The sequence below is a fragment of the Mobula hypostoma genome, chromosome X2, assembly GCF_963921235.1.
Source record: "Mobula hypostoma chromosome X2, sMobHyp1.1, whole genome shotgun sequence".
Lineage (NCBI taxonomy): Eukaryota > Metazoa > Chordata > Chondrichthyes > Myliobatiformes > Myliobatidae > Mobula > Mobula hypostoma.
The window spans coordinates 16,529,141-16,552,180 of NC_086129.1; the positions used below are offsets into that span (position 1 = coordinate 16,529,141).

At 43.2% G+C, this 23,040-nt stretch overlaps 2 protein-coding genes across 2 annotated transcripts in view; both read left to right on the forward strand.

The window, feature by feature from the left end:
• prdm10 (PR domain containing 10) overlaps positions 1–21,795 on the forward strand; it is a 134,578-nt gene extending 112,783 nt beyond the window's left edge. Inside the window, exons 12-15 of the mRNA XM_063038440.1 lie at positions 2,327–2,506; positions 6,457–6,804; positions 18,472–18,678; positions 21,691–21,795. Coding sequence (XP_062894510.1) covers positions 2,327–2,506; positions 6,457–6,804; positions 18,472–18,678; positions 21,691–21,795 — 840 coding nt within the window. The remainder of the gene's footprint in view (positions 1–2,326; positions 2,507–6,456; positions 6,805–18,471; positions 18,679–21,690) is intronic.
• A 610-nt stretch (positions 21,796–22,405) lies between these two features.
• The window catches only part of nfrkb (nuclear factor related to kappaB binding protein), a 107,623-nt gene continuing 106,988 nt past the window's right edge, over positions 22,406–23,040 (forward strand). The window contains exon 1 of the mRNA XM_063038441.1: positions 22,406–22,600. Within this exon, the coding sequence (XP_062894511.1) occupies positions 22,406–22,600 (195 nt within the window). The remainder of the gene's footprint in view (positions 22,601–23,040) is intronic.

Genomic DNA, 23,040 nt, shown 5'->3' on the forward strand with positions numbered 1-23,040 from the left:
GGAAGAATTGGATTAATACAATACTTATCTCATTGGCCACTTTAAGGTCCCTGGGATGAAGTCCATTTGGACCCAAAGTCTTGTCAGCCCATAGCTCCAACAAATTGCTCAGTACCACTGTCCTGGTGATTGTAATTTTCCTGAGTTCCTCCCTATCTTCCAATTAGCTCAATGCATGAATGACCCAGTAACAAGCAGGCATGTTTCTCAATCAATTCCTGTTTGATTTGCTTAATACAGCTGTGAGTCGTTTTCAGCTTTGTTTTCATTCAAGTAATCTTGGTATATCCTGTTCAGGCAACCTCATCTAATCTCTTGCTGATGGCATCAATTTATTTATCTAAATAAATCTTATCTGTTTGAAGGTACCTCAAACAGGATCTCCCTGTCTTTCACATAAACCCTACTTTACTGGCATGTTTATTTATTCCTTCAGAGAAACTGGTGCCAATACAAGAACTTTGCTTTTATCGTTCTACTAAAATAAATTTAATAAAGCTTTATAATGAAATACTGCTGTCTTATCAACCTTGTATCCTTCTTTCCCTTACTCCTTGTCAAAAATACTTTTGCCATATTATTAATATTTTTGTGCAAATAATACCTCAACCTTTATAACTTTAGTCCTAATTAATCAATGATCTACCTTTCAACATATTGATTTGCAATGAAAACTCTGTATATTCTCCACTTGAGGATATGATATCCTTGTGCAACGTAGCTATTCATAGGTTACATGCTTCCTTTCATAATTTCTCCATTAAGTACTTTCAATACATGAAATATGTTAAAAACAATGATACATTGTGGAAATGGGCATAAATGTTTTTATCAGTGCTCATTTCTAAATGTTTCCATCCAGTCAGCAATCATCATATAGTTATCTCTCATTAACTGTCCCTGCATAAAATCCATCTATTCCCATCTTTGATTTGTCTTTATAATATCTATGTTTAATTTTGTCTGAATGCTTTAGAAATTTGTGCCTCTACAATGTGCCTGAACCACATTAATCATTTCATAGTATGCTGTTATTAAACAACTGTTCATGTCAGAGTTCTGCTCTTTAGCACTGTAGATCCACCTGGTTGTTGTCCACTTAACGCCAATCATACTTGCACACTCGGAGTCGTATTCTTGTATCCTGTCACTTGCATCATCAACGGAAGCCAACTTTCCACTTCAAAGGAATGTGAAAAGTCTCTCTATCATCTTTCTATGTATCAGGAGTGGTCAGCTTATCAAAATAGTTCTCTTGAAATAAAGAGCACAAACTGTTTCACAATTCTTAACCATACTTCTCCTGATCTAATCATCTTGGTATTGAACCAAGATCTGTCAGCGAATTATCGACAGGTAATTTAAACTTGGTTACTTGCAAGGAAGTTACAGATTTGGAAATCTCATTTGATGGAGTAATTTTCCTGTTTGTAACTGAAGATATTCGATATAAGTGAGAATTTCTTGTTCAGGACCTCGAGGAAACCTTTACTGTCCAATGCTGTATTTCCATAATACTTTTAAAACACTAATCACATAAAAAAAAGTCATATAGTCTCCCAAGGTCCAAGTTGTTGTACATTTTATTTTCCATTCAAGTTCCAGAAATATTGCAACTTATTGTTGCTTTGCACCAGATTTTGCAGAAGCTGGAAATCCAGAGCAACGCACACAAAATGCTTGAGGATCTCAGCAGGTCAGGCAGCATCTATGGAAATGAAGAGACAAGACCCAAATGTCGACTGTCTATTCATTACCGTAGATGCTGCCTGGCCTGCTAAGTTCCTCCAGCATTTTAGGTGTGTTTCTGTTGTTCCTTTGTCCATTTCATCAAGCTCTGTGTAATTCCATTAAGTAATGCAAAGCTGTGTCTTTTTACGAAAACAATACAAAGACCAAAAATGGGAAATATATTCACAGCCACTATACAAACACGTGTAATACCCATAATACATGCTGCATAATGTAACAGCTGGTGTAGTAGAGTACTTACCATAGAGATTGTTTGTATGCCGATGATTTGAGAAAAACAGTGATGACCAGTTATGTGGGATGTGTCAGGCCTGAAGTTATGGTAGCTATCATTGCAACTCGCCTAATAATGAGATAAAATTTCCTGTCAGTCCTTTTTCCTGCACAACATTTTTGTAGTGTTTGGAAGAATTAGACATATTTGATATTAATGATGAAAGTGCAATTGCTAACGATTACCCGTATGCATTTTTCATCCTGGATCAAAATTGCAAAAGACAATGTAAAATGTGTTAATCCAATTTGCCTAATGTCTTTGTGTTGGTTTATTTCCAATTTTATTCACCACTATCAGGCATTACAGCTCGCTGTGAAGCGGCGCCTTGAAGACACAGATGAACCTGTGGCTAATGGAATGGATCAAGAGGAAGACTCGTCAAATAGCTTAGAGCAGCCAGAAAATGATTCAAGTATTGCTAATAACAAAACAACCACTGGCCCTGGGGAGGAAGTGCGGCGCAACAAACGCATACGGGTAATCACCAACATCATTTGCAGATTCTTACTTTTAAAAATAAGATACTCTGTTGTGAATGAATCTAGAATTAAACAGGATTGAAATTAAGGACCTGGTTTGCATATGTGATAGTTGGATAGGAAGCCATTGCCATTGGCAATAGGAATTTGGATCAGAACTGAAATTATTTAAAAATAGTATGCTGGAAGTGCCAATAAGAGTTTTAAAATGAGGAAAGTGTGAAATCCCCTGGTTTCCTTGGCTGCGTAAGTCTCGGGAAGACAATCTCCAGCTCTGCCAATCTCGAGAGATTGAGGTGCTCTCCCACCCCAAACCCCAGTTTGTGTGGATGCTGTGTAATTCACTATCCTGTTACAAATTAGTGCCACGAAATAACGGACAGTACACCGCATACGATTAAGAGTATATTTATGAATTTTAATTTGACTAAAGGGTTAGTAAAGAAAAGAACAAAAATAAGAGAAAAGGGCCCATTTCAATGAAACAGTCAAGTGTGCACAAGTTGGAGCTCTGTGGAGTTTCTCCATAGTCACCGATCCTCAATCAGTCTCGCCCCTGGCTTCGTCAAATCACGGTCCCCCTCCAGGTCAAATCCTATGGCCTCCTCTCTCCTACGTCTTCCCTCTTCATCCCCTCTCGAACAAAAGCCCCAAACCCAACCTTCGTGTCCCTCACCAGAGAAACCTCCCCTTAATCCGACCATCCTAAATGGATGGCACACATTTCTCCTCATCTCTTATCTTCAACAGTAACCCAAACAAGGTGAAAACAGAACAGGCTACTCTTACAGAACTGCCAAATGAAATACATACAGCATAACAGTAAAAATATGAACCAGGGCATTACAAGTAGTTGTTAGATGACAGGGGCTAGACATCTCTTTTGTGGCTGGTAGTCTTGAGGAAAGGTGACTTGGTGTTTCATTTTATTGATACATTGGGCAGGTTGCAGGTGGACTCCTGCACACTATCACCAAGGAACAAGGAAGAATATCTGTCCCTGCCGATCTTCACTTAACTTAATAGTGAACCTTCCAGGAGCATGAATAGTCCTGCTAAAAGTTGGTCTGCTCTTGAGATGAATGTCCTTCCTTGCAAGAACTTCTTGGGTAGAGGTGCACTCAAAGTTATATTTCAGATTATACAATGCTTTAGGCAAATTTCAACTTCTAAATCAAATCCAATCCCCTTTTAATAAAATGGGCATTAGCAAATTTCCTCTTTCAAAAACTAATTTTAAATATGATTTGAGAGACTGCATTCAGTAATGTACTGGTGGTTCTGTTGTTACTTGTTTAAAATAATTAAACCTTTTTAAAATTATTGTTAGAATTTCTTTTAATGGTGAGTTGGTTACTATATAATGAGTATCCATTGATAACTGGCAATTTGTGCTCTTAAATGAAAGTTAACAATGTTGCCTGTGTAAAACTTACCTGAGGATTTAATACAAAAATTGAAAATGCTTGGCAGGTCAGGCTGCATTTATTGGCAGAGGAACAGTTAACTTTTCAAGTTGAAGACCCTTTGTCAATTTCTATTTGTTTTAGATTTCCAGTATTTGCATTTGCTTTTTTTTAACTTTCATTGCTTGAGTATTTGTCAAGAACCTGCATCAATCTTAAAATCTGATCTTGCAGCAGGTAGATGCTGAATACATTATGGCAGCGATTAGATTGAGGAATTGACACCTCCATTTCCTATTCTAATCTGTCAAAGAATTATTATGATATCCAACTCTCTTTTGGTTAACAATTAAATACAGTGCTTGTGGAATGTATTATATAAAAGTTATCTAAATAGCTCTTTAATAGTGTTGTCATTAATCTTATTTAATTTTTGCATGGACTGTACTTAATTAAAATGTTGTTTGAAGTTGTTTAAGTGATTGAGTGGCAGTTTTGGTTGTAGTATTTAACTTTATCAGTATTTTCTTTTTCCATATGCTTCGCAGGTGGATTTTCAGGTGGGTTTTTTATTGGTCTAAGCATGTTGGCAAAACCATGGTTCAACTTTTAACTTGTGAGAAATTCTTGTGAGAATATTCTTGTCTTGTATTCTACTTCCACTTGGTGTCCCTGCATCGACTGATTAAATTCTCGATCAAAATGGGCTATTGAGTCATGCCTTTACTAATCTCCGTGTGTCTGTTTATAATACAGATGCTTGATTAAATCATTGGATATTCTTGCATTATTTTGGTTACTACGTAAATAGTATGAGTGATAGGATTAACTTCAGTTCTAGCACACTGCCAGTCTTTTTTAGGATCATTATCTTGTAGTTGCTACCTTCTTTCTTTTGAAAACAGAATTCATGTTGTAGATCAGAAGAAAATCTTTCTGATATCTGTCCTAAATTAGTCACTTACTGGTTTCAGACTTGGTTGCAATTTAAATTTTGAATGGCTCTGCTTTTTCCACACTGTTTATATCCTGGTGCGTTTGTTGGAAAACCATGCTCTCAAACCCATATAATTAAGATTAATAAGCAACGAGAAGTCAGACTACTGAACTGGGGGTTGACCTTGTGGCTCTTCACATTGTCTGCATTAGTTAATCTTCATTGTGTCATACCATCTTCATTTTTAGTTTTGTGTAATTTTCAAGTAACCAATGTTTCATTAGATATTGAATGTAAAACAAGGAGACAACTACAGAAAACATTAGTGGGCCAACCATGTTAATAATGTTAATATACGAAGCATTACAGATGAGATGTAGTTTAGTTGTCCTCCAATTATCATGTCTGAATGCAAAAGACAGATATTTATGTTTCAAAATAAACAGGAATAGTTGCAGTTAAGAGTATGAAGTTGGGTAAATTGTCATGGTTGCTCTGATGCGTCATGTAGTTTGTACTATATTGCATGTTCTGTAATAAATGTCTTAAGCTGGAGGAAATCTAATTTTTATTTACATAAGGCTCTTAATCACTCCTTTCCCAGCTGTAATGTATTCTCTTGATGATTGCATTGCATTATTTTGTTTTTGGGTAAATCTTGAGTGCAGACTTTGGCCACTGAGTGATGTAGTAATTTTGGATTTTCAGCACTGAGTTGACTGGACCATCTGGTGGACATTTCATTTGTCCTGAGGAAGTAACTTTCCTTTGATGCACAGTTACTTGTTGCAACTGAGTTACGTTAATAGGGAAACGTTACGTCCTCTTACAAAAGCTTTTATTAAAAAATCTTAGAATGACGGGTGTCAGGTGAAAGCCTGAAATGTATAATACATTCATTATGCCCTTTCCTATTTCCTCTTCTCAAATCTTCAGTTTTCCTCTTGTACTGTTAGCTTACTGACATTCTAGTCCTCTCAAAATTGCTAACATTGCATTTGCCCTTCTTACCACTGACTCAATCTGCATTTAGGGAATCCTGCATGAGAACTGCCAAGTCCCTTTGCCCCTCTGATTTCTGAATTTTCTCCCCGTTTGGAAAATAGTCTATGCCTTTCATTCCTTCTACCTACGTGCCTGACTATACACTTCCCCACACTGTATTCCATCTGCCACTTCTTTGCTCATCCTCCGAATCTGTCTATGTCCTTCTGTAGAGTCAATGCTTCCTGAACACAACCTGCCCCTCCATTTATCTTTATATTGTCCACAAAATAACAGGCTGGAATTAAAACCAGAAAATGCAGGAAATACTGAATGAGACGGGCAGCTTCTGTGGAAGGAGAAATGTTTATCATGTGGTTAATGTCATCTTACCAGAAACAAAATGTAAACTCTGATATTCTGTCCACAGGTTCTGCCTGAACTGCTGAGTTTCTTCAGCATTTTCTGATTCTTATCTCGATTTACAGCAGTTGTAGTTTTTTAATATTTTTCAATAACATGCGTGCTCTTGTGGGATTTTACTGGATGACAACGTACGATAACAACTGTTTTTGAAATGAATATGTATGTATAAATGCCTTTTACTTTTTTTTCCTTTAGAATGCTGCTCTCCACCATCTCTTTATACGTAAAACTTTTCGACCATTTAAATGCCTTCACTGTGGGAAAGCATTTCGGGAGAAAGAGAAGTTGGATCAGCACCTGCATTTCCATGGGCGGGAGGGCAACTACCCACTGACCTGTGATATCTGTAACAAAGGCTTCATAAACAGTTCAGCACGTGATTCACACATGAAGTTCCACTCTGATCAGAAAAGCTACTCCTGTATTTTCTGTACAGAATCTTTTGATAGGCTGGATCTCCTCAAAGAACACGTTGCAGTTCATGTTACTAACGGCTGTTTCACCTGTCCCTCCTGTAAAAAACAATTTCCAGACTTTATCCAGGTAAGTGCCTGTTTCAGACTTTTCGAAAGTCGATGTGGTTCTGTATGACTTTAATGCCTGTACTTAACAAGTCTTTTGGGGTTTCTGATTTCAACAATAGCTGTGTTGCATGCTCTTACTCAGAGCAAACCTACTGCCCCCATCTCATTCCCCATAACTCAATATCTTTCAGTACATGGGGAGGATGATGCATACGTGGAGCAATCTGCCAGTGGAAGTGGCAGAAGTGGGTATGAGTTACAAAATACACATGGACTAAGATGTTAACTGTCCTGTGCTATCACCAGTGGGATCATCAGTTGATCTGCCACCTGTCTTCAGGAGTTTCAGCCCGCTTATGATCAAGACTCCCTCGAGGTGGTGGGCCAGCAGTGCTAAAGCACCACCTCCCACTGGTGAGCTTAAAAACTTGGCATCTGCCTCTATCAGAGTTGTTGGTCACTTCCATCCAACAGATAGACACCTGAAGAGCAGGCTATGCAACTACTGAAGGGTTTGCAAGATATGTATACACTGTCTGACTATCTGCCCCTCTGGACATACTTGGTCCACACCCATGCTGATCCTTTCTCTGCTGCCTCAGCTACAGCCCTGCTGGTTGGCTTGATCTCTCTTCTAGTGAAGCCAAGGTCATGCAGCCACTTCTGGAGAGTGGAGGCAATAAACCCACGGCAGCCTACTTTGAATGGATAGCATGAGACCTTCCACCCTCTGTCTCTGCACTCTGATCTTAATTCTGCATACATGGTTAACTTGTGCTCATGGGCTTCATCGGTGTTGTCTTCCCAGGGGACTGTGAGTTCACCAATAACCACTTCTCTACTGGTGTCAGACCATATAATTATATCTGGATGCAATTTGGTGAAAGCTATTTGCTCTGGGAAACTGCCTTTCCCGTCCAGGTCAGCCTTGACACACCAATCATTGGCTGAAGAAAGTATGCTTGATCGTGAGCCTGCGCTGTACACCCTTGACTTGGAGCCTACTTTCACAAATGATATGTGATGTTCTGTGCAACATGGGGCATGAGATAAGTTGTGCTGCAGTACTCTGTGCTCAACCGCTTCTGTTACAACTTTGAGAACGTTGTTATGTCTCCAAGTGTGCATGCCGCTGGAAAGATTGACTCTGCATGCACTCAAAATATGTTGAAGTGTTCCCTTCTTCCCACAAGCAGCACACCTGTCTGTCTTATTTCATACCAGGTGCTGAGCTTGGCAGGTGTTGGGAGCAGATCGTACGCTGCTCTGCATAAAAAAGAAATGCGGAGCGGTTCCATCTGCCACAGAACATTCCAAGATAAATGTCGTTGTTCAACACTTTCCCACTGGGTTCAAGCCCCTTGTTTGGCCAGGCCAGCTGTTTTAGCTAACCTCTTCTCCTCTTCTACTTCTCGTATTTCTTGTGTTACAAGCTCACGGCGCTCCTTACCTGTAGAAGATGACCACCACTTGTGGGTTGTCCATCCAAGTTCCTGGCGACCTAGCTGGATAGCCCCAACCGTCTCCTTGTGCTTCAATCCAGACTCTGCCTCATCAACTGCTACACAGGCTGACCACTTCCTGTCTGATCTCACATTCGGCTGGGTGTTCTTGATGATAGGGTCTTTTGAGTCTCGAAGCATCAAGATTGATCTTACCTTGGCTACCTTGACCTCCTCAACAAGGGATTGCACTGGGATGGTAAGCTTTGTCTGGCTACTGTGGATTGCAACATTGGTGAGGCTGCTCGGTACTCCAAGCCACTTCTTCACATACTTGTTGATCTTCCGTTCCTTTGCCTTAACATGGGACATTGCCACTTCATAGACAGTTAGTGGCCACATTATCTGTGGCATCAGTCCGTACTGCAAGCACCACAACTTCAACTTGCCAGGCAAGCCACACTTGTCAACAGACATCAGACCTCTGCTGATCTGTTCTCCTGTCTCTTGAACCCTCTTGGTGTCTCTCAGCTCCTCTGTGTACCATCGCCCGAGGCTCTTAACCGGTTGGTCCTGAGTGGATGGAATCTCCTCTCCTCAAAGGGTGAAATGAAAGTCAACCAGCTTTCCTCTCCTAAGAACAAGGCTCCTTGACTTCTTGGTCTTGAACTTCATTCTTCCCCAATCCATTAGCTCCTCGAGTCTAGATAGTATATTTTCCACTGCCTCCGTGCTGGGACCCAAAAGGGTAAGATCGTCCATGAACGCTTGTATTGGTGGTAACTCCCCTCCACCATCAAGTGCGACACCTGGTCCCACTGATTCTGCAGCCCTCACAATGACCTCCATGGCAAACACAAAAAGGGGATGGGTGAAATTGCACATCCCATTGGGATTCCAACATCCAAGCTCTGCCACCTAGTTGTAAACTGCTGAGTGGAAAACCTCATCCGGAAATCGTAGTAGTACTGCATAACAAAGTTCCTCACCTTAGCAGGAATCCATAGGAATTCCATCGCAAACTCAATCAGGACATGGGGAACAGAACCATACGCATTTGCCAGATCAAGCCAAACTACAGCCAGATTTCTTCTCAACCCTTTTGACTCCTGGATGCTATGCCATATCATACTAGAATGTTCAAGGCATCCTGGGAAGCCTGGTACTCCTGTCTTCTGCACAGATGTATTTACTAATCCATTCTCAATCACAAATGAAGATCTTCTTTCTGCCAGAATGCCAAACATAATCTTCCCCTCTACATTCAGGAGTGAAATTGGTCGGAACTGATTCAATGTAGAAGAATTCTCTTCCTTCGGGGTGTATACTCCTTCAGCCTCACTCCATGACAAAGGAACAACACCTTGTCTCCACCCCACCTTTAACAGTCTCCACAAGTATTTCCTCAGCTCTTCACACTTCTTGAACACCTTATATGGCAATCCATTAGGTCCTGGCACTGAGCCTGACCTTGCCTTTCTGATGAACCGTTCAACTTCTGCCAGTTTGGGTTCTGACAGATCGAACTTCACTCCTGGCTTGGTAGGCTTCACAAGCCCTGAAATGTCAAGCAAAGGAGCCTCCCGCTGTTCGTTAGAGTAAGTGCTTGCCAGGTGATCCTCAAGTTCTTGTTGAGAGATGTTAAGCTGCCCGCTCTTACTTTGTTCAAACAGTTTCTTTGTGAACTCGTGAGGGTTCTCAAAGAACGACTTTCTTGCCTTCTCTCTCTTCTTTCTCTTTTTACATTGTGATTCTGCACGATGGAGTGATGCTAACTTTATTCGAAAATGCTTTCGGAGATCAGCAAGCCCTGGCTCGTCACCCTCACTTGCTACCTTCCACCTCTGTCTCAACGATCTAAGCTCTCTCCTCAACCTACTAATCTCCTCCTGGCGCCTGCTTGGTTGCTGTGTAGGCTTTGCTTTCTTCAACTCAACCAAACCAAACCTGTACTTTCCAACATCGTAAGTCATATCGCCCATCACTTCCAACTTTCTCTTTAATGTTCCCCTGAGAGTGTTCTCCAACATCATACTGATATCCTCATCAAATACACGCCAAGCCTTCTCATCTGCCATTGCTGGCCACTTGACCTTCCTCTTCTTCTCTACCTCCACACCACAGCCATCATGCGAAGGATCTACCTGGGGACTGTGGTCTGAAACCTGACCTGGGTTATCTCTCATCTGACCTGGAGTGTGATGACTCTCTCCAGAGCGAATCGCTGTGGCTTGTGAATCAGTGGTTGAAAAGACCGCATCATCTGTGCTTGGTGGAGTAATCTCATCTTCATCCACTGGGATGGAATAGCACTTCAACTTTGCTTGGTGGACTTGTAAACCTTTAATGCTGGAAAACGCTCTCCCACACCAACACACTGGACACTCAGAGCCTCTTATCCTAGCTCTTGGTCGTAGTCATTCCCTGTAATTCACTATACAATTATGACATAAAAGACATTTGGACAGCTGATAGGAAAAGTTTGAGGGATAGGGGCCAGACACAAGTAAATGAGACTATCTAAGTTAAGCAGCTTTGGGTTGGGTGAGTTGGGCTGATGGTCCTGCTTATCAGTGTTGTGTAGCTCTATGATATTAAACAAATCTGGTCATCTGAAATTCCTGAATTCCATGTAGTCAGGTGAGATGTTCCTTTTTGAACTTTCGTTGGGCTTCCTCAGAAAAGTGCAAGACCAGACAGTTTAGGTTTGGGATGTGGTGGGTGGAGACGGCATTTCCTGGGCTAAATCCACCACTTTTTGAAGGTTTTTCCGTTCTTGGGCATTGGTTGCATCATGACCTGGTATGAAAACGCCAGTCAGAATACTCTCCATCGTGCTTCTATAGAAGTTTGTTAAAGTCTTAGACGACACACCAAATCTTTCAAGTGTCGAGAAAGTAGAGGTGCCTTCTTTGTAACAATATTTACGTGCTGGTCCCAGGACAGATCCTCTGATTTAATAATGGAAATTAAAGTTACTGACACTTTCCACCTCCAATTCCCGAATGAAGACTGGCTCATGGACCTCTGGCTTCTTCCTCTTGTAGTCAATAATCAGCTCTTTGAGTGGTGCCTCTCAGCCAATGTCAGCAAAACCAAACAGATTTTCAATCTCCATTATAATTTTCATCACTACCTCTGATTTGGCCACAACAGTGGTGTTGTCAACAAACTTAAATATGGCATTGGAGCTGTACTTAGCCACACATAAGTATAAAGTGAGTAGAGCAGGAGCTAAGCACACAGCCATATGGTGCACCTGTGCTGATGGTGATTGTGGAGGAGATGTTTTTGCCAATTAGTACTGACGGGTCAGCAAGTGAGGAAATTGAAGATCCAGTTGCACAAGGAGTTATTGGACCTTATTGATTAGTTTTGAGGGAATGATAATATTGAATGCTGAGCTGGAATGACTGAAGAGCATCCTGATGTATGCATCTTCACTGTCCAGATGTTCCAGGGCTGAGAGAAGAGCCAATGAAATGGCATCTGCTATTGACCTGTTGTGACGGTAGGCAATTGGGAGCGGATCCAAGTTATTCCTCAAGGAGGAATTATTATGTTTCATGGCCATCCTCCCAAAGCACTTCATCACAGTGCTACTAGACGATACTCATTGAAGCAAGTTGATTGCTTGAAGCAGTTGAGTACCTCAGACAGCTGCAGCAAGAGGTTAAAGATGTCGGAGTACAGGATCAGAAGATGTAGAATCTTGTGGATAATGGACAGCAAGGAAGGCTGTCAAAGCTTCCAGCATGATCCGGACTGCTACCTTCTTAGAAGTTTGTGCAGATACAGTATGTCTTCTAAAACTTTGGCAAACTTCTATAGATGCACAGTGGAGAGTATTCTGACTGGTTGTGTCATGGCCTGGTATGGAAACACCAATTCCCTTGAGTGAAAATGCCTACAAAAAGTGGTGGATATAGCCCAGTCCATCACAAGCAAAGCTCTCCCCACCATTGAGCACATCCACAAGGAGTTCTGCCTGAAGAAAGCAGCATCCATCATCATGGACCCCCACCATCCATGCCATGGTCTCTTCTTGCTGCTGCCATTGGGTAGAGGGTACAGGAGCCTTGGGTCCCACCACCAGGTTCTGTAACAGTTATTACCTTTCAACCATCAGGCTCTTGAACCAGCGTGGATAGGTTTACTCAACTCAACGTTGAACTGATTCCACAACTTGTGGACTCGTTTTCAAGGACTCCACAACTCATGTTCGCAACATTATTTATGTACTTATTAGATTATGAGAACACTCAGTCCTCTTTTATTGTCATTTAGAAATGCATACATGCATTGAGAGATGATACAATGTTTCTCCGGTGTGATATCACAGAAAACAGGACAAACCAAAGACTAACACTGACAGAACCGCATAATTATAACATATAGTTACAGCAGTGCAAAGCAGTACCATAATTTGATGAAGAACAAACCATGGGCACGGGAAAAAAAGGTCTCAAAAGTCCCTGAGTCGATCAACTCCTGAGTCCCCGATAGCGGCGGCAAAAGGGAGAAACTCCCTGCCATAAACCTGCAGGCACCGTCAACTTGCCGATGCCATGGAAGCAGCTGACACCAAGTCCATCCATCCGAAAACTTCGAGCCTCCGACCAGCCCTCCAATTCAGCCTCCCGAGCGCCATCCACTGCCGAGCGCTTTCGACCTCGCCCCGGCCGCTGAAACAAGCAAAGCTGAGGATTTCGGGGCCTTCTGCTCTGGAGATTCCGGTTACCACACAGTAGCAGCAGCAGTGAAGCGGGCATTTCAGAAGTTTTCCAGATGTTCCTCCGTACTCTCATGTCTGTCTCCATCAAATCAGAATTGTGCACTGTCTCCTACTTGAGATAACATACTCATCACCGGAGAGACCGTGTGCGCTGCCGTCGTGCCGCCATCTTCTCCACTCTATTATTTTTGCAGTTTGACTTCTTTTCAACATTGGTTGTTAGTCTTTGTGATTTATGATTGATTCTGTTGTATTTCTTTGTCCTCAGGGTAGTATATGGTGACATGTATGTACTTTGATAATAAATTTACTTTGAATGTTGAATGATTAGAAAGATGGGGGTCAAATGTAGGCAAATGGAACTGAGCTCAGGTTGGCGAGGATTGACGTGGGCAAATTGGGATGAAGGACCTGTTCCTGTGCTGTATGACTTTATCAAGGCACTATACATTTTTCTACTTTGTGCCCTTTTTGGTATTCCAGTCTACAGCTTATTCCTTTTCATCACCTTGTAAAGTACCGTCTGACCCTAAGTTGCAGGCAGCTGTGGACGTTGTAGTTCAGGGCAAGCTTTCCCCGGGTTCAGGGATTCCAACTTTTGTAGACAAACTCGGGGAACTGCAGACAAAGGAGACTCAGCTCTCCCCATCATTGAGCACATTTACAGGGGGCGCTGTCACAACAAAACTCTCTTGTCGTTGCTGCCATCAAGTTGGAGGTACAGAAGCGTTAGTTCCCACACTATCAGGTTCAGGAGCAGTTATTACCTGACAACCACCGGGTTCCTGAACTGTCACTCACCACAACTCTGAACTGTTTCTGTGTTCTACAGAACTCTTTCAAATTCATGTTCTTGTATTACTTTTTGTTATTTGCCTTTTATACATTGGTGTTTGTTGGTTTTTGTTTGTGTATAGTTTTAGTAACTTCTATTGTACTTCTGATTTTCCTGTAAGTGCCTGCAAGAAAATGAATTTCAAGGTAATATATGGTAACACATACAGTTGTATGTACTTTGATTCTAAATTACTTTGAACCTTGGTCCCCTGAGCTCTGTTCCATTTGCCTACATTGGCTCATATCTTTCTAATCGTTCAACATTCAAAGTTCAAAGTAAATGTATTTTCAAAGTACATACATGTCACCTCTTTCTAAAGATTTGATTTCATTATTTACCAACAGAGCCATCCACCCCCTCTGCCTACCTGCCTGTCCTTTTGATACAATGTGTATCCTTGGATGGTAAGCTCCCAACTATGACCTTCCAGCCACAACTCTGTGATGCCCACAGTGCCATACCTGCCAATTTCTAATTGCGCTACAAGCTCATCTACCTGTGTGCATTAAATACACCTTCAGTCCTGTATTCATCACCTTTTTCAATTTTGCCCCATGTTACAGGAAGTAAATTCTTCTCCCTTCCTAAATTTGTTTCTTTACTCTGTAGGCTCCTGCACTTTCCTTCTCTCTTACTTTATCCTCACATTTCCCAAACTGCTGGACCCATCTCCTTACTATTTAATTTAAAGACACACTTCAGCCCATCCCACTGACTGCAAATTTGCCCTATCAACTATCTATCCTTCCTCACGCTTTTACTACACACTGCATCAACATGTATACCAACAGCCCTGTCCTCAGCCCTATCACTCTGTCAAATTAGTTTAAACCTTCTCCAACAACTTTAGCAAGCCTGCCCACAAGGATACTGTATTGGTCCCTCTCAAATTTGGGTGTTACCCATCCTTTTTGGAAGGTCTTCCCCAGAAGAGATCCCAATAATCCAGAAATCTGAACCCCTAACCCTGCACCAATTCGTCAGCCACACATTCGTTTACCAAGTCATCCTGTTCTTGCCCTCACTGGCACATGGCATGGGCTGCAATCCAGAGAATACTACCCTTAAGGTTCTGCTTTTCAGCTTTCAACTGATCTCCCTATGATCTCTCTTTAGGACCTCGTTCCTTTTCCTAATATATATATGTATGTATATATGCCATGGACCCAATCTGAGACGTCCCTGACCCTAGCACCTGGGAGGCAACATACTGTCCGGCTGTCTCTTTCACATCCACAGAATCTCCTGTCTCCTTCTCTAATTATGGAATACCTTATCATTACTGCTCCCTCTTCTCCTGTCCTTCCCTTCTGAGCCATTAACTGCTAGGGATCTGACTACTGCTACCCTGATAAGTCATTCCTCCAACAGTATTCAAAGTGGTATACCCGTTATTGAGGGGAACAGCCACAGGGACACTCTGCACTGTCTTCCTATTCCCTTTCACTCTTCTGACAGTCAGAGAGACAACACCCTAAAACCACCCTCTGGCTTCTCCCATGAAGGCAATGTCAAATCCAATATATTACCTCATCATGAATGCCAAGCGACTGAACCTTCTTGACCAGTCTCCCAAGCGGGACTTTGTCAAAAGCCTTACTAAAGTTCAAGCTGACGATCCACTGCCTCTCCTTCATCAATTTTCCTGGTCATCTCCTCAAATTACTCTAAGGTTGGTTAGACATGACCTATCACGCACAAAACCATGTTTACTATCCCTAATCAGGCCCTGTCTATCCAAATGCTTATATATCCGGTCCCTTAGAATACCTTCCAATAATTTACCCATTACTGATGTCTGTCTCACCAACCTATAATTTTCCTTCTTATTCTTAGAGCCTTTCTCCTACAAGGGAATGTTAGCTATCCTGCACTCCTCTGGCACCTCACCTGTGGTGAAGATTGTTTTAAATATCTCTACCTGGCCCCTGCAGTTTCTGCACTAGCCTCCCACAGTGTCCCAGGGACACCTTGTCAGGTGCTGGGGATTTATCGTGGCTCAAAACAGCCTCCTATTCTGTAATCCGGATATAGTCCATGACTTTACTGCTGTTTTGCCTCGGTCTGTGTCCATCTCCCAAGAAATACAGTGCAAGAAATCCATTTAAGATCTTCCCCCATCTGTTTCAGCTCCATACATGATATGGAGAAGAATGCTCAAAGCCTCGATGAACATTTTAAAAACTGGTATTGCTGAAATTTGGGATGAGAGAAATGAGATGGAAAAAGGATATGTAAGAATGGATGGTGTGAACATTGAAATTAAGAGCAAGAGTGGGTCACTTGACATTCAAACCTGACCCACCGTTTACTGAGATCATGGATCATTAGATTGTCAGCTCAACTATGTATTCTAACCTATCCATATACAGGTTTCCCCCGCCATCCGAAAGTAGAGCGTTCCTATGAAACGGTTCGTAAGCCGAAATGTCGTAAAGCGAAGAAGCAATTACCATTTATTTATATGGGAAAATTTTGTGAGCGTTCACAGACCCAAAAATAACCTACCAAATCATGCCAAATAACATCTAAAACCTAAAATAACAGTAACATATAGTAAAAGCAGGAATGATATGATAAATACACAGCCTATATAAAGTAGAAATACTTTTCCACAATCATTACTGAACTGTTCTCCGGAGCGAAAATCTCACGCAAGCGCCATTGGCAAGAACACTCTCTCCAGTAACCTTTAAGCTGTGAAGCTGCCAAATCATACCAAATAACACGTAAAAATACACAGCCTATATAAAGTAGAAATAATGTATCTACAGTGTAGTATCACTTACGGGAATAGGGAAGACAGCTTGCTGAGCACACTGATGATGGTGTGTTAGACTGAGTTGTTGCAGGTTGGGTGGTGCAGTGGCCCCCAAGTTCCAGGCCGCCGTGCGATACATTGCTGCGAAGCATGCAGGAATGCAGCGGTAGCTGGGAGGTACACGGCACATCTTTAAGGAAAAAGCCGAAATAAACAAGCTAATTAATTAGGTGCCGCCCGACACGTAATTGTCAGCCCAGATCGGTGCCGATTTCCGATTGCGTCATTTCTGATCTGGGTTGGCGGCACCTAATTAATTAACATGTTTATTTCGACTTTTTTCTTGAAGATGTGCTTTGTGCTTCCTGGCTACCGTTGCATTCTCCACGAATCGGTATCTGTCCGTGGCCTGGGGTTTGGGGTGGTGGGACACTGGGGTGTCCTGTTTCCATTAGAGCAGGCAGGTCATCTTCTCCTATGACTGCCCGCCTCAATGTTGAAGATCAAGTTTCACCGTCTGCTGTGGCTGATGTGGAAGGCTTGCTTGACTGCTAAACCTCGCGCATTTTTCTATCACACAGTTCTTTGTAAGGACTCAAACCATTCTGTAAATATCTCCTAAACTGACGTACCCTTTCAAAATTAAAGTCATACTTTATCATTACTCATTCGGTTTCGATTGTTATCCTTTTTTCTTCCAATTGCATCAGCTCTTCATCTGTCAGTTCTTGGTGATGGGATGCCAAAACCTCTTCAACATCATGTTTGTCAGCTTCCACTAGCTAAACTCACGTTGTCCTTACTTGTTCACCACGATCAAAACGCTTAATTATGTCTAGTTTTACGCTAAGTGTGACACTCTTACGAGCTGTTTCAGGCTTATCCAATACCATAGAACTCATCTTGTAAACGGCTGCTCACAGGCAGGTGTTAAAGCAAAGCAGTTCCGAATCCGGGGGAGAGCGGCTGCTCGGGGAGTGCGCTGCCTTTTATTGCGTGCTGAATTTTTTTCGTAACAGTTAAAACACCTTCTGAAAGTGAAAACGGTACTAATGTAGGTCTTTCGTAGCAGTGAGGTTTCGTAAAGTGAATGTTCGAAAAGCGGGGGACACCTGTCAATCTTTCACTCCCTGCTACAAAACTCGATCTCCACTTTTTAAAAAAAAAAGTCTTTTCACTGTTCATTGACCAAGAGAGTTATAAAGGCTCCTGATCCTTTGGGAGAAATCACTTTACCCCATGTGTTTCAAATGGGCAACCTTTTTGTTTTAAATACTTCATTCTAACCTACATTGGATACAAGCTAAGCCTGTGTAACCTTTCCCCATAAGACAACCTGGCCATTCCAGGTATTACTGCAGAGTGACATACAACATATTAATGTATTTCCTTAAATAAAGAGACCATATTTGTACATGGTATTCCAGATGTGGTCTCAACAATTTCCTTTCTGAAACAACACCACTGTAATTTTGTAATCCATTTCCTCTCAAAACACAAAGATTTTCTAGCTTTTGTTGTTGTACATGCGTACTGGACTTTTATGAACCTATTGATAGTTGGGGATGGTTTATAATGTGTGTTTGTTGAGACAGAGGTGAATAGTTGAAAGCATGATTATACCAGGTCTGGTACAAATGGAGTTTTCCTGGAGCGTGGAAAGAATGAGTATATTGAAGGGATGGTGAGCAGAAAGTGTGAATGTGCTGGAGTATGTTTAAGAACAAAATGCTACATTTGGTAGCTGGAACATGGGAGAAGTATGTGAAAGGACAGTTTCAATGGAGTATTAAAGTTCAGTGTGAAGGGATTGGTATAGATAGGATTTGGAAGACATGAGTATGAATGGATTGGTGTAGTTGGAGACTGGTAGCTATTTTATCCTGTTTTGTCCTTGTATCAATGAATAGATAAAGAAGCACATTCGAAGCTTCCACTCTGAGAAGATTTACCAGTGTACAGAATGTGACAAAGCCTTCTGCCGGCCGGACAAGCTTCGACTACATATGCTGCGGCACTCTGATCGGAAGGACTTTCTCTGCTCCACCTGTGGCAAGCAGTTCAAAGTAAGTGGTTGTCCTGTACTGCCATCAACAGCTGCCATTGCTAATTGTACAGTTTGTACATCCATGTGCCTGTCCTTGTGTGATTACTTGATGTACGTTGTGGACTGTTTGGTTTCACACGCTTCGTCTTACCATAAATTCAATGAATTTTTTAAATCATTTAACAGGGAATTGGTGGAGCAGATTAGGGTTAAGAGGAGGGAGGGGAGGCCAAGGAAGAAATGTGTAAAAGAGCAAATATGCATGTACTGTATGTATGTCAGCTTTTGTAGACCATAACCTCGCTTGCCCAGACTGTAGAGAGCAGATGTAATACAGTTACCTCTTACACAAAGAAGTCAGGTGCAGGCATTTTCTATTCCTTGAAATGATGTTAAAGATATGGAAAATTAGAACATCATTGTCACCGTGAGAACATTGAAGTATTGATCGTGATAATGCCACCTCAATGGACAGAAGGGTATCATGATTGATGAATAAAGTGGTGGTATGCCACCTGGAAAGGCAAACTGGAACACGATCCTCATGAGATTTCTGCCATCAAGAATGAATATCTTGCCTTGTGTAATGAGTGAATATCTAATAACCCTCTAGTTCCCTGTCACGTAGAACCAACATGCCAGAGTCTGCAGTGCCTACACCAACATCCTGGAAGCAATGCATGTGGCCAAAGAGGAATTGTTCTTCAATGTTCAACTTTTGCCACAGTAAACTACACAGATTTCTGGAAAGGAGGTGATTTTTAGAGAAGGAATAGGGAAAACTATTCCCAGTGAAATTCTCCTTCATGAATTAGATTAGATTATATTCAACTTTATTGTCATTGTGCCGAGTACAGATACAAAGCCAATGAAATGCAGTTAGCATCTAACCAGAAATGCAAAGAATAGTATTATTTACAAAATAACTGCGAATAAAAAGTAAGTGCTACAGCACACAAATATAATAGTACTGAGACAGTACAATATGGGTGCAATACTGCTTAGCGCTGTGATGTGAGGTTCAGCAGGGTCACAGCCTCAGGGAAGAAGCTCTTCCTGTGCCTGCTGGTGCGGGAGCGGAGGCTCCTGTAGCGCCTACCGGATGGGAGGAGAGTAAAAAGTCCATGGTTATGGTGAGATGCATCCTTGATAATGCTTTTCACCCTGCCCAGGCAGCGTTTATGGTAGATGTTCTCAATGGTGGGCAATTGGGTGCTGATAATCCACTGGGCAGTTTTCACCACATGCTGGAGCGCTTTTTTAAAAGTCTGTCAGTATCCTGGGACAGAGGTGAGCTTTCTTGATGCTCCGCAGGAAATAAAGGCGCTGTTGCGCCTTTTTGATCAGGATGGAGGAGTTCAGGGACCAGGTGAGATCTTTGGAAATGTGGACACCAAGGAATTTGAAGCTTGATACACGCTCCACTACAGCTCCATTGATGTAGATGGGGACGTGAGTGTGGCTCCTAGCATACCAAAAGTCCACAATGATCTCCTTGGTCTTCTGGGTGTTAAGGGCAAGGTTGTTGTCGGCACACCACACAGCCAGTTGCTGGACCTCGTCCCTGTAGGCCGTCTCGTCATCCCTTCTGATCAGGCCAGCCACCGTGGTGTCATCTGCGAACTTGATTATGCAGTTAGAACCATGTACAGGAACGCAATCATAGGTGAAAAGGGAGTACAGAAGAGGGCTCAGCACACAGCCTTGAGGCACGCCAGTGTTCAGGGTGAGAGTGGAGGAGGAGAGGTTGTCTAACTTAACTGATTCAGGTCTGTTGGTCAGGAAGTCCAAGGTCCATTTGCAGAGGGATGAGCTGATACCAAGCTGGCGAAGTTTGGCGATCAGCTTGGAGGGGATCACAGTATTGAATGCCGAACTAAAGTCACTGAACAGCATTCTGATGTAAGAGTTGGGGCTGTCCAGGTGGGTCAGGGCAGAGTGAAGTGCCGTGGAAATGGCGTCCTCTGTTGACCTGTTGGTGTGATAGGCAAATTGATGGGGGTCCAGGGTAGTGGGCAGACAGGATTTCAGATGTGATAGAATCAGTCTCTCAAAGCACTTTGCAACGATGGGGGTGAGTGCAACTGGACGGAAGTCATTCAGGCCTGTGGAAGTGGAATGCTTCGGCACTGGCATGATGGTGGCGATCTTGAAACTTGTGGGGACAACTGCTTGGGCCAGGGACAGATTGAAAATGTCCGTTAAGACCCCGGCCAACTGCCCTGCACAGACTCTGAGCACACGGCCAGGTATTCCATCCGGACCAGCTGCCTTTCGTACATTCACCCTGCTTAGGGTGGTGCAAACATTGGAGGCGGAAAGTGGAAAGTGAGAGAGGCAGTTCACCAGCACTGAATGAAAATTGACCAGTTTGTGAGGTGAACTGGATTTAATGGAGGAAAGCATACTTTGGATGGATGGTCTAAAGAACCACGAAACTTCGGATGCTGGAATTTGAAGCAGCAAACAATCTGCTGGAGGAACTCGTGGTGTCGAGCAGCATCTGCGACAGTGGTGGGGGAGGGACGCAATTGTCCAACCTTCCAATACGTCGACAATTCCTCCCCCAAAACAGATGCTACTTTGACAAATTCTATCCCGCTGTCATCAGACTCTTGAACGAAATCCTTACATGCTTAAAAGAGGAACTCTTGATATGTCAACGTACATTGTTGTGCCCCAGTCCTGATGAAGGGTCTCAGCCCGAAACGTTGACTGATTATTTACTTCTATATAGATGCAGCCTGAACTGCTGAGTTCCTCCACGCTGCTCTGGATTTCCAACACCTGCCGCATTTGTGTTTACTGTATTGCGTCCCAGTACCTTATTTATCGACATCCAATGAACTTTCTCGCCGTAATATTTTACTCTGCATCCTGTTTTACTTTTTATTACCTTGATGTACTTGCATGTCGAATGATCTGTGTGGATGGCACGCAAGTTTTTCCACTGCATTTCCCTACATGTTATAGTAATACTGTAACCTAATATAGATCCCGCTTGGTTCCGCCAGCAGTTTGTTGGAAGAATGATCTTTCCCAAGACACGCTCCCACATGGCTATTTTAAAACGTGTGTTTAGAATGATGGCGTTTCTCTAAGCCCGAAAGGGGTTGCAAGCCCCGTTTCGGTGGCTGAAGTTGCAGCCCAGACTCCCATCTCGCCAGTTTCACTGGCAGCCGCGTGATCCTGCTCACGCACGCTCTCTCTCTCGCCTTACGCAATCGGCGCGTGAGGGGCAGCGGAGAGCGGTCTCGCCCACCGGGGGCAGGCCAGGGAGGGAAGAGTGTAGAGGCAGGCAATGACAAGCTACAACTGCCTGCCGTGAAACACGGTCACTCACAAACCTGCGAAGGGGGGTTGTCACGAGCGAGGAGGGCCGCACGGCGCCCGCCCTCCTCCGGGCCTATGTGACGGAACGAGAGGCGTGTCGGTGTCCTGGCAAGACAACGGGAGCCAGCGACTGGGACCAGGTGGCAGGGCGGAGACGAGTCAGGCCGCCCGATCCAAGGCAAAGGGGCATCCGTGACGAAGCGCCACGTCCCTTGGATCAGAGAAATCAACGGATTCCGCACAGCAACCCGCCTGCCCGCGATTACCTGGCACGGAGAGCGCCCAGTTGACACCCAGGGCTGCGTTCCCGGGCAGCTCGAGCGCGGGGCGTCCGTTGCCGGCCGCGTTCGGCCAACCAACCGCGCGCGCGCCCCCGCAGCTCCCGCTCGGCCTCGGTGACATTGTCAGATTCTCGCTACGTCGTGTTTTACCGAGGAGGAAAGACGTGGCGCCTATCGCGGTAGATGTTTAGTACGGAGAAGGCGGCCCTGGGGGCTGGCAGCGGCGGCGGCGGCGGTTCCAGAAGGAGCTCGGCCTCCCCGAGCGAAAGGGGCTCGGCGGCGAAGAACGACTGCAGCAGCCCCAGCTCAACGCCACCCGCGGAATCGGTGCGGATCGTCCGCGAAGAGCAGCGGCAGCCTCACCCAGAAACTGGCAAGGTTGTGGAGGGTTTGCTGAGCAAATATACCAATTTGATTCAGGGCTGGCAGAACAGGTAGGAGACTGGGGAGTAGATGTGCGTCTACCTTGTTTGGGAGGCATGTTGCCAACATTATCTGCTATAATTACCGGTGTGATATGAGGCAGGGCGAATAATTCAGCATTATCAGGCAGGCACTTTAGGTTTGTTTCGGTATAGCCGCGCATCTAAGTGCAACATTCATATTTCACTAGTTTGACATTAGTTTCCACATTTGTTGTCTTGATCTGGCCTTTTTATATTTCAGGTTTCCCAGTATCGATAATTTTTAAAAATACTTTTATTTACTATTAGTCATGCCTTGGTGAAGTAGAAACTAAATGTGCTTCATATAGGATTGCTTAAATAGCAGAGTGTGCTATCACAATACAATGTCTTGATATTGGGAGCTTATCTTTC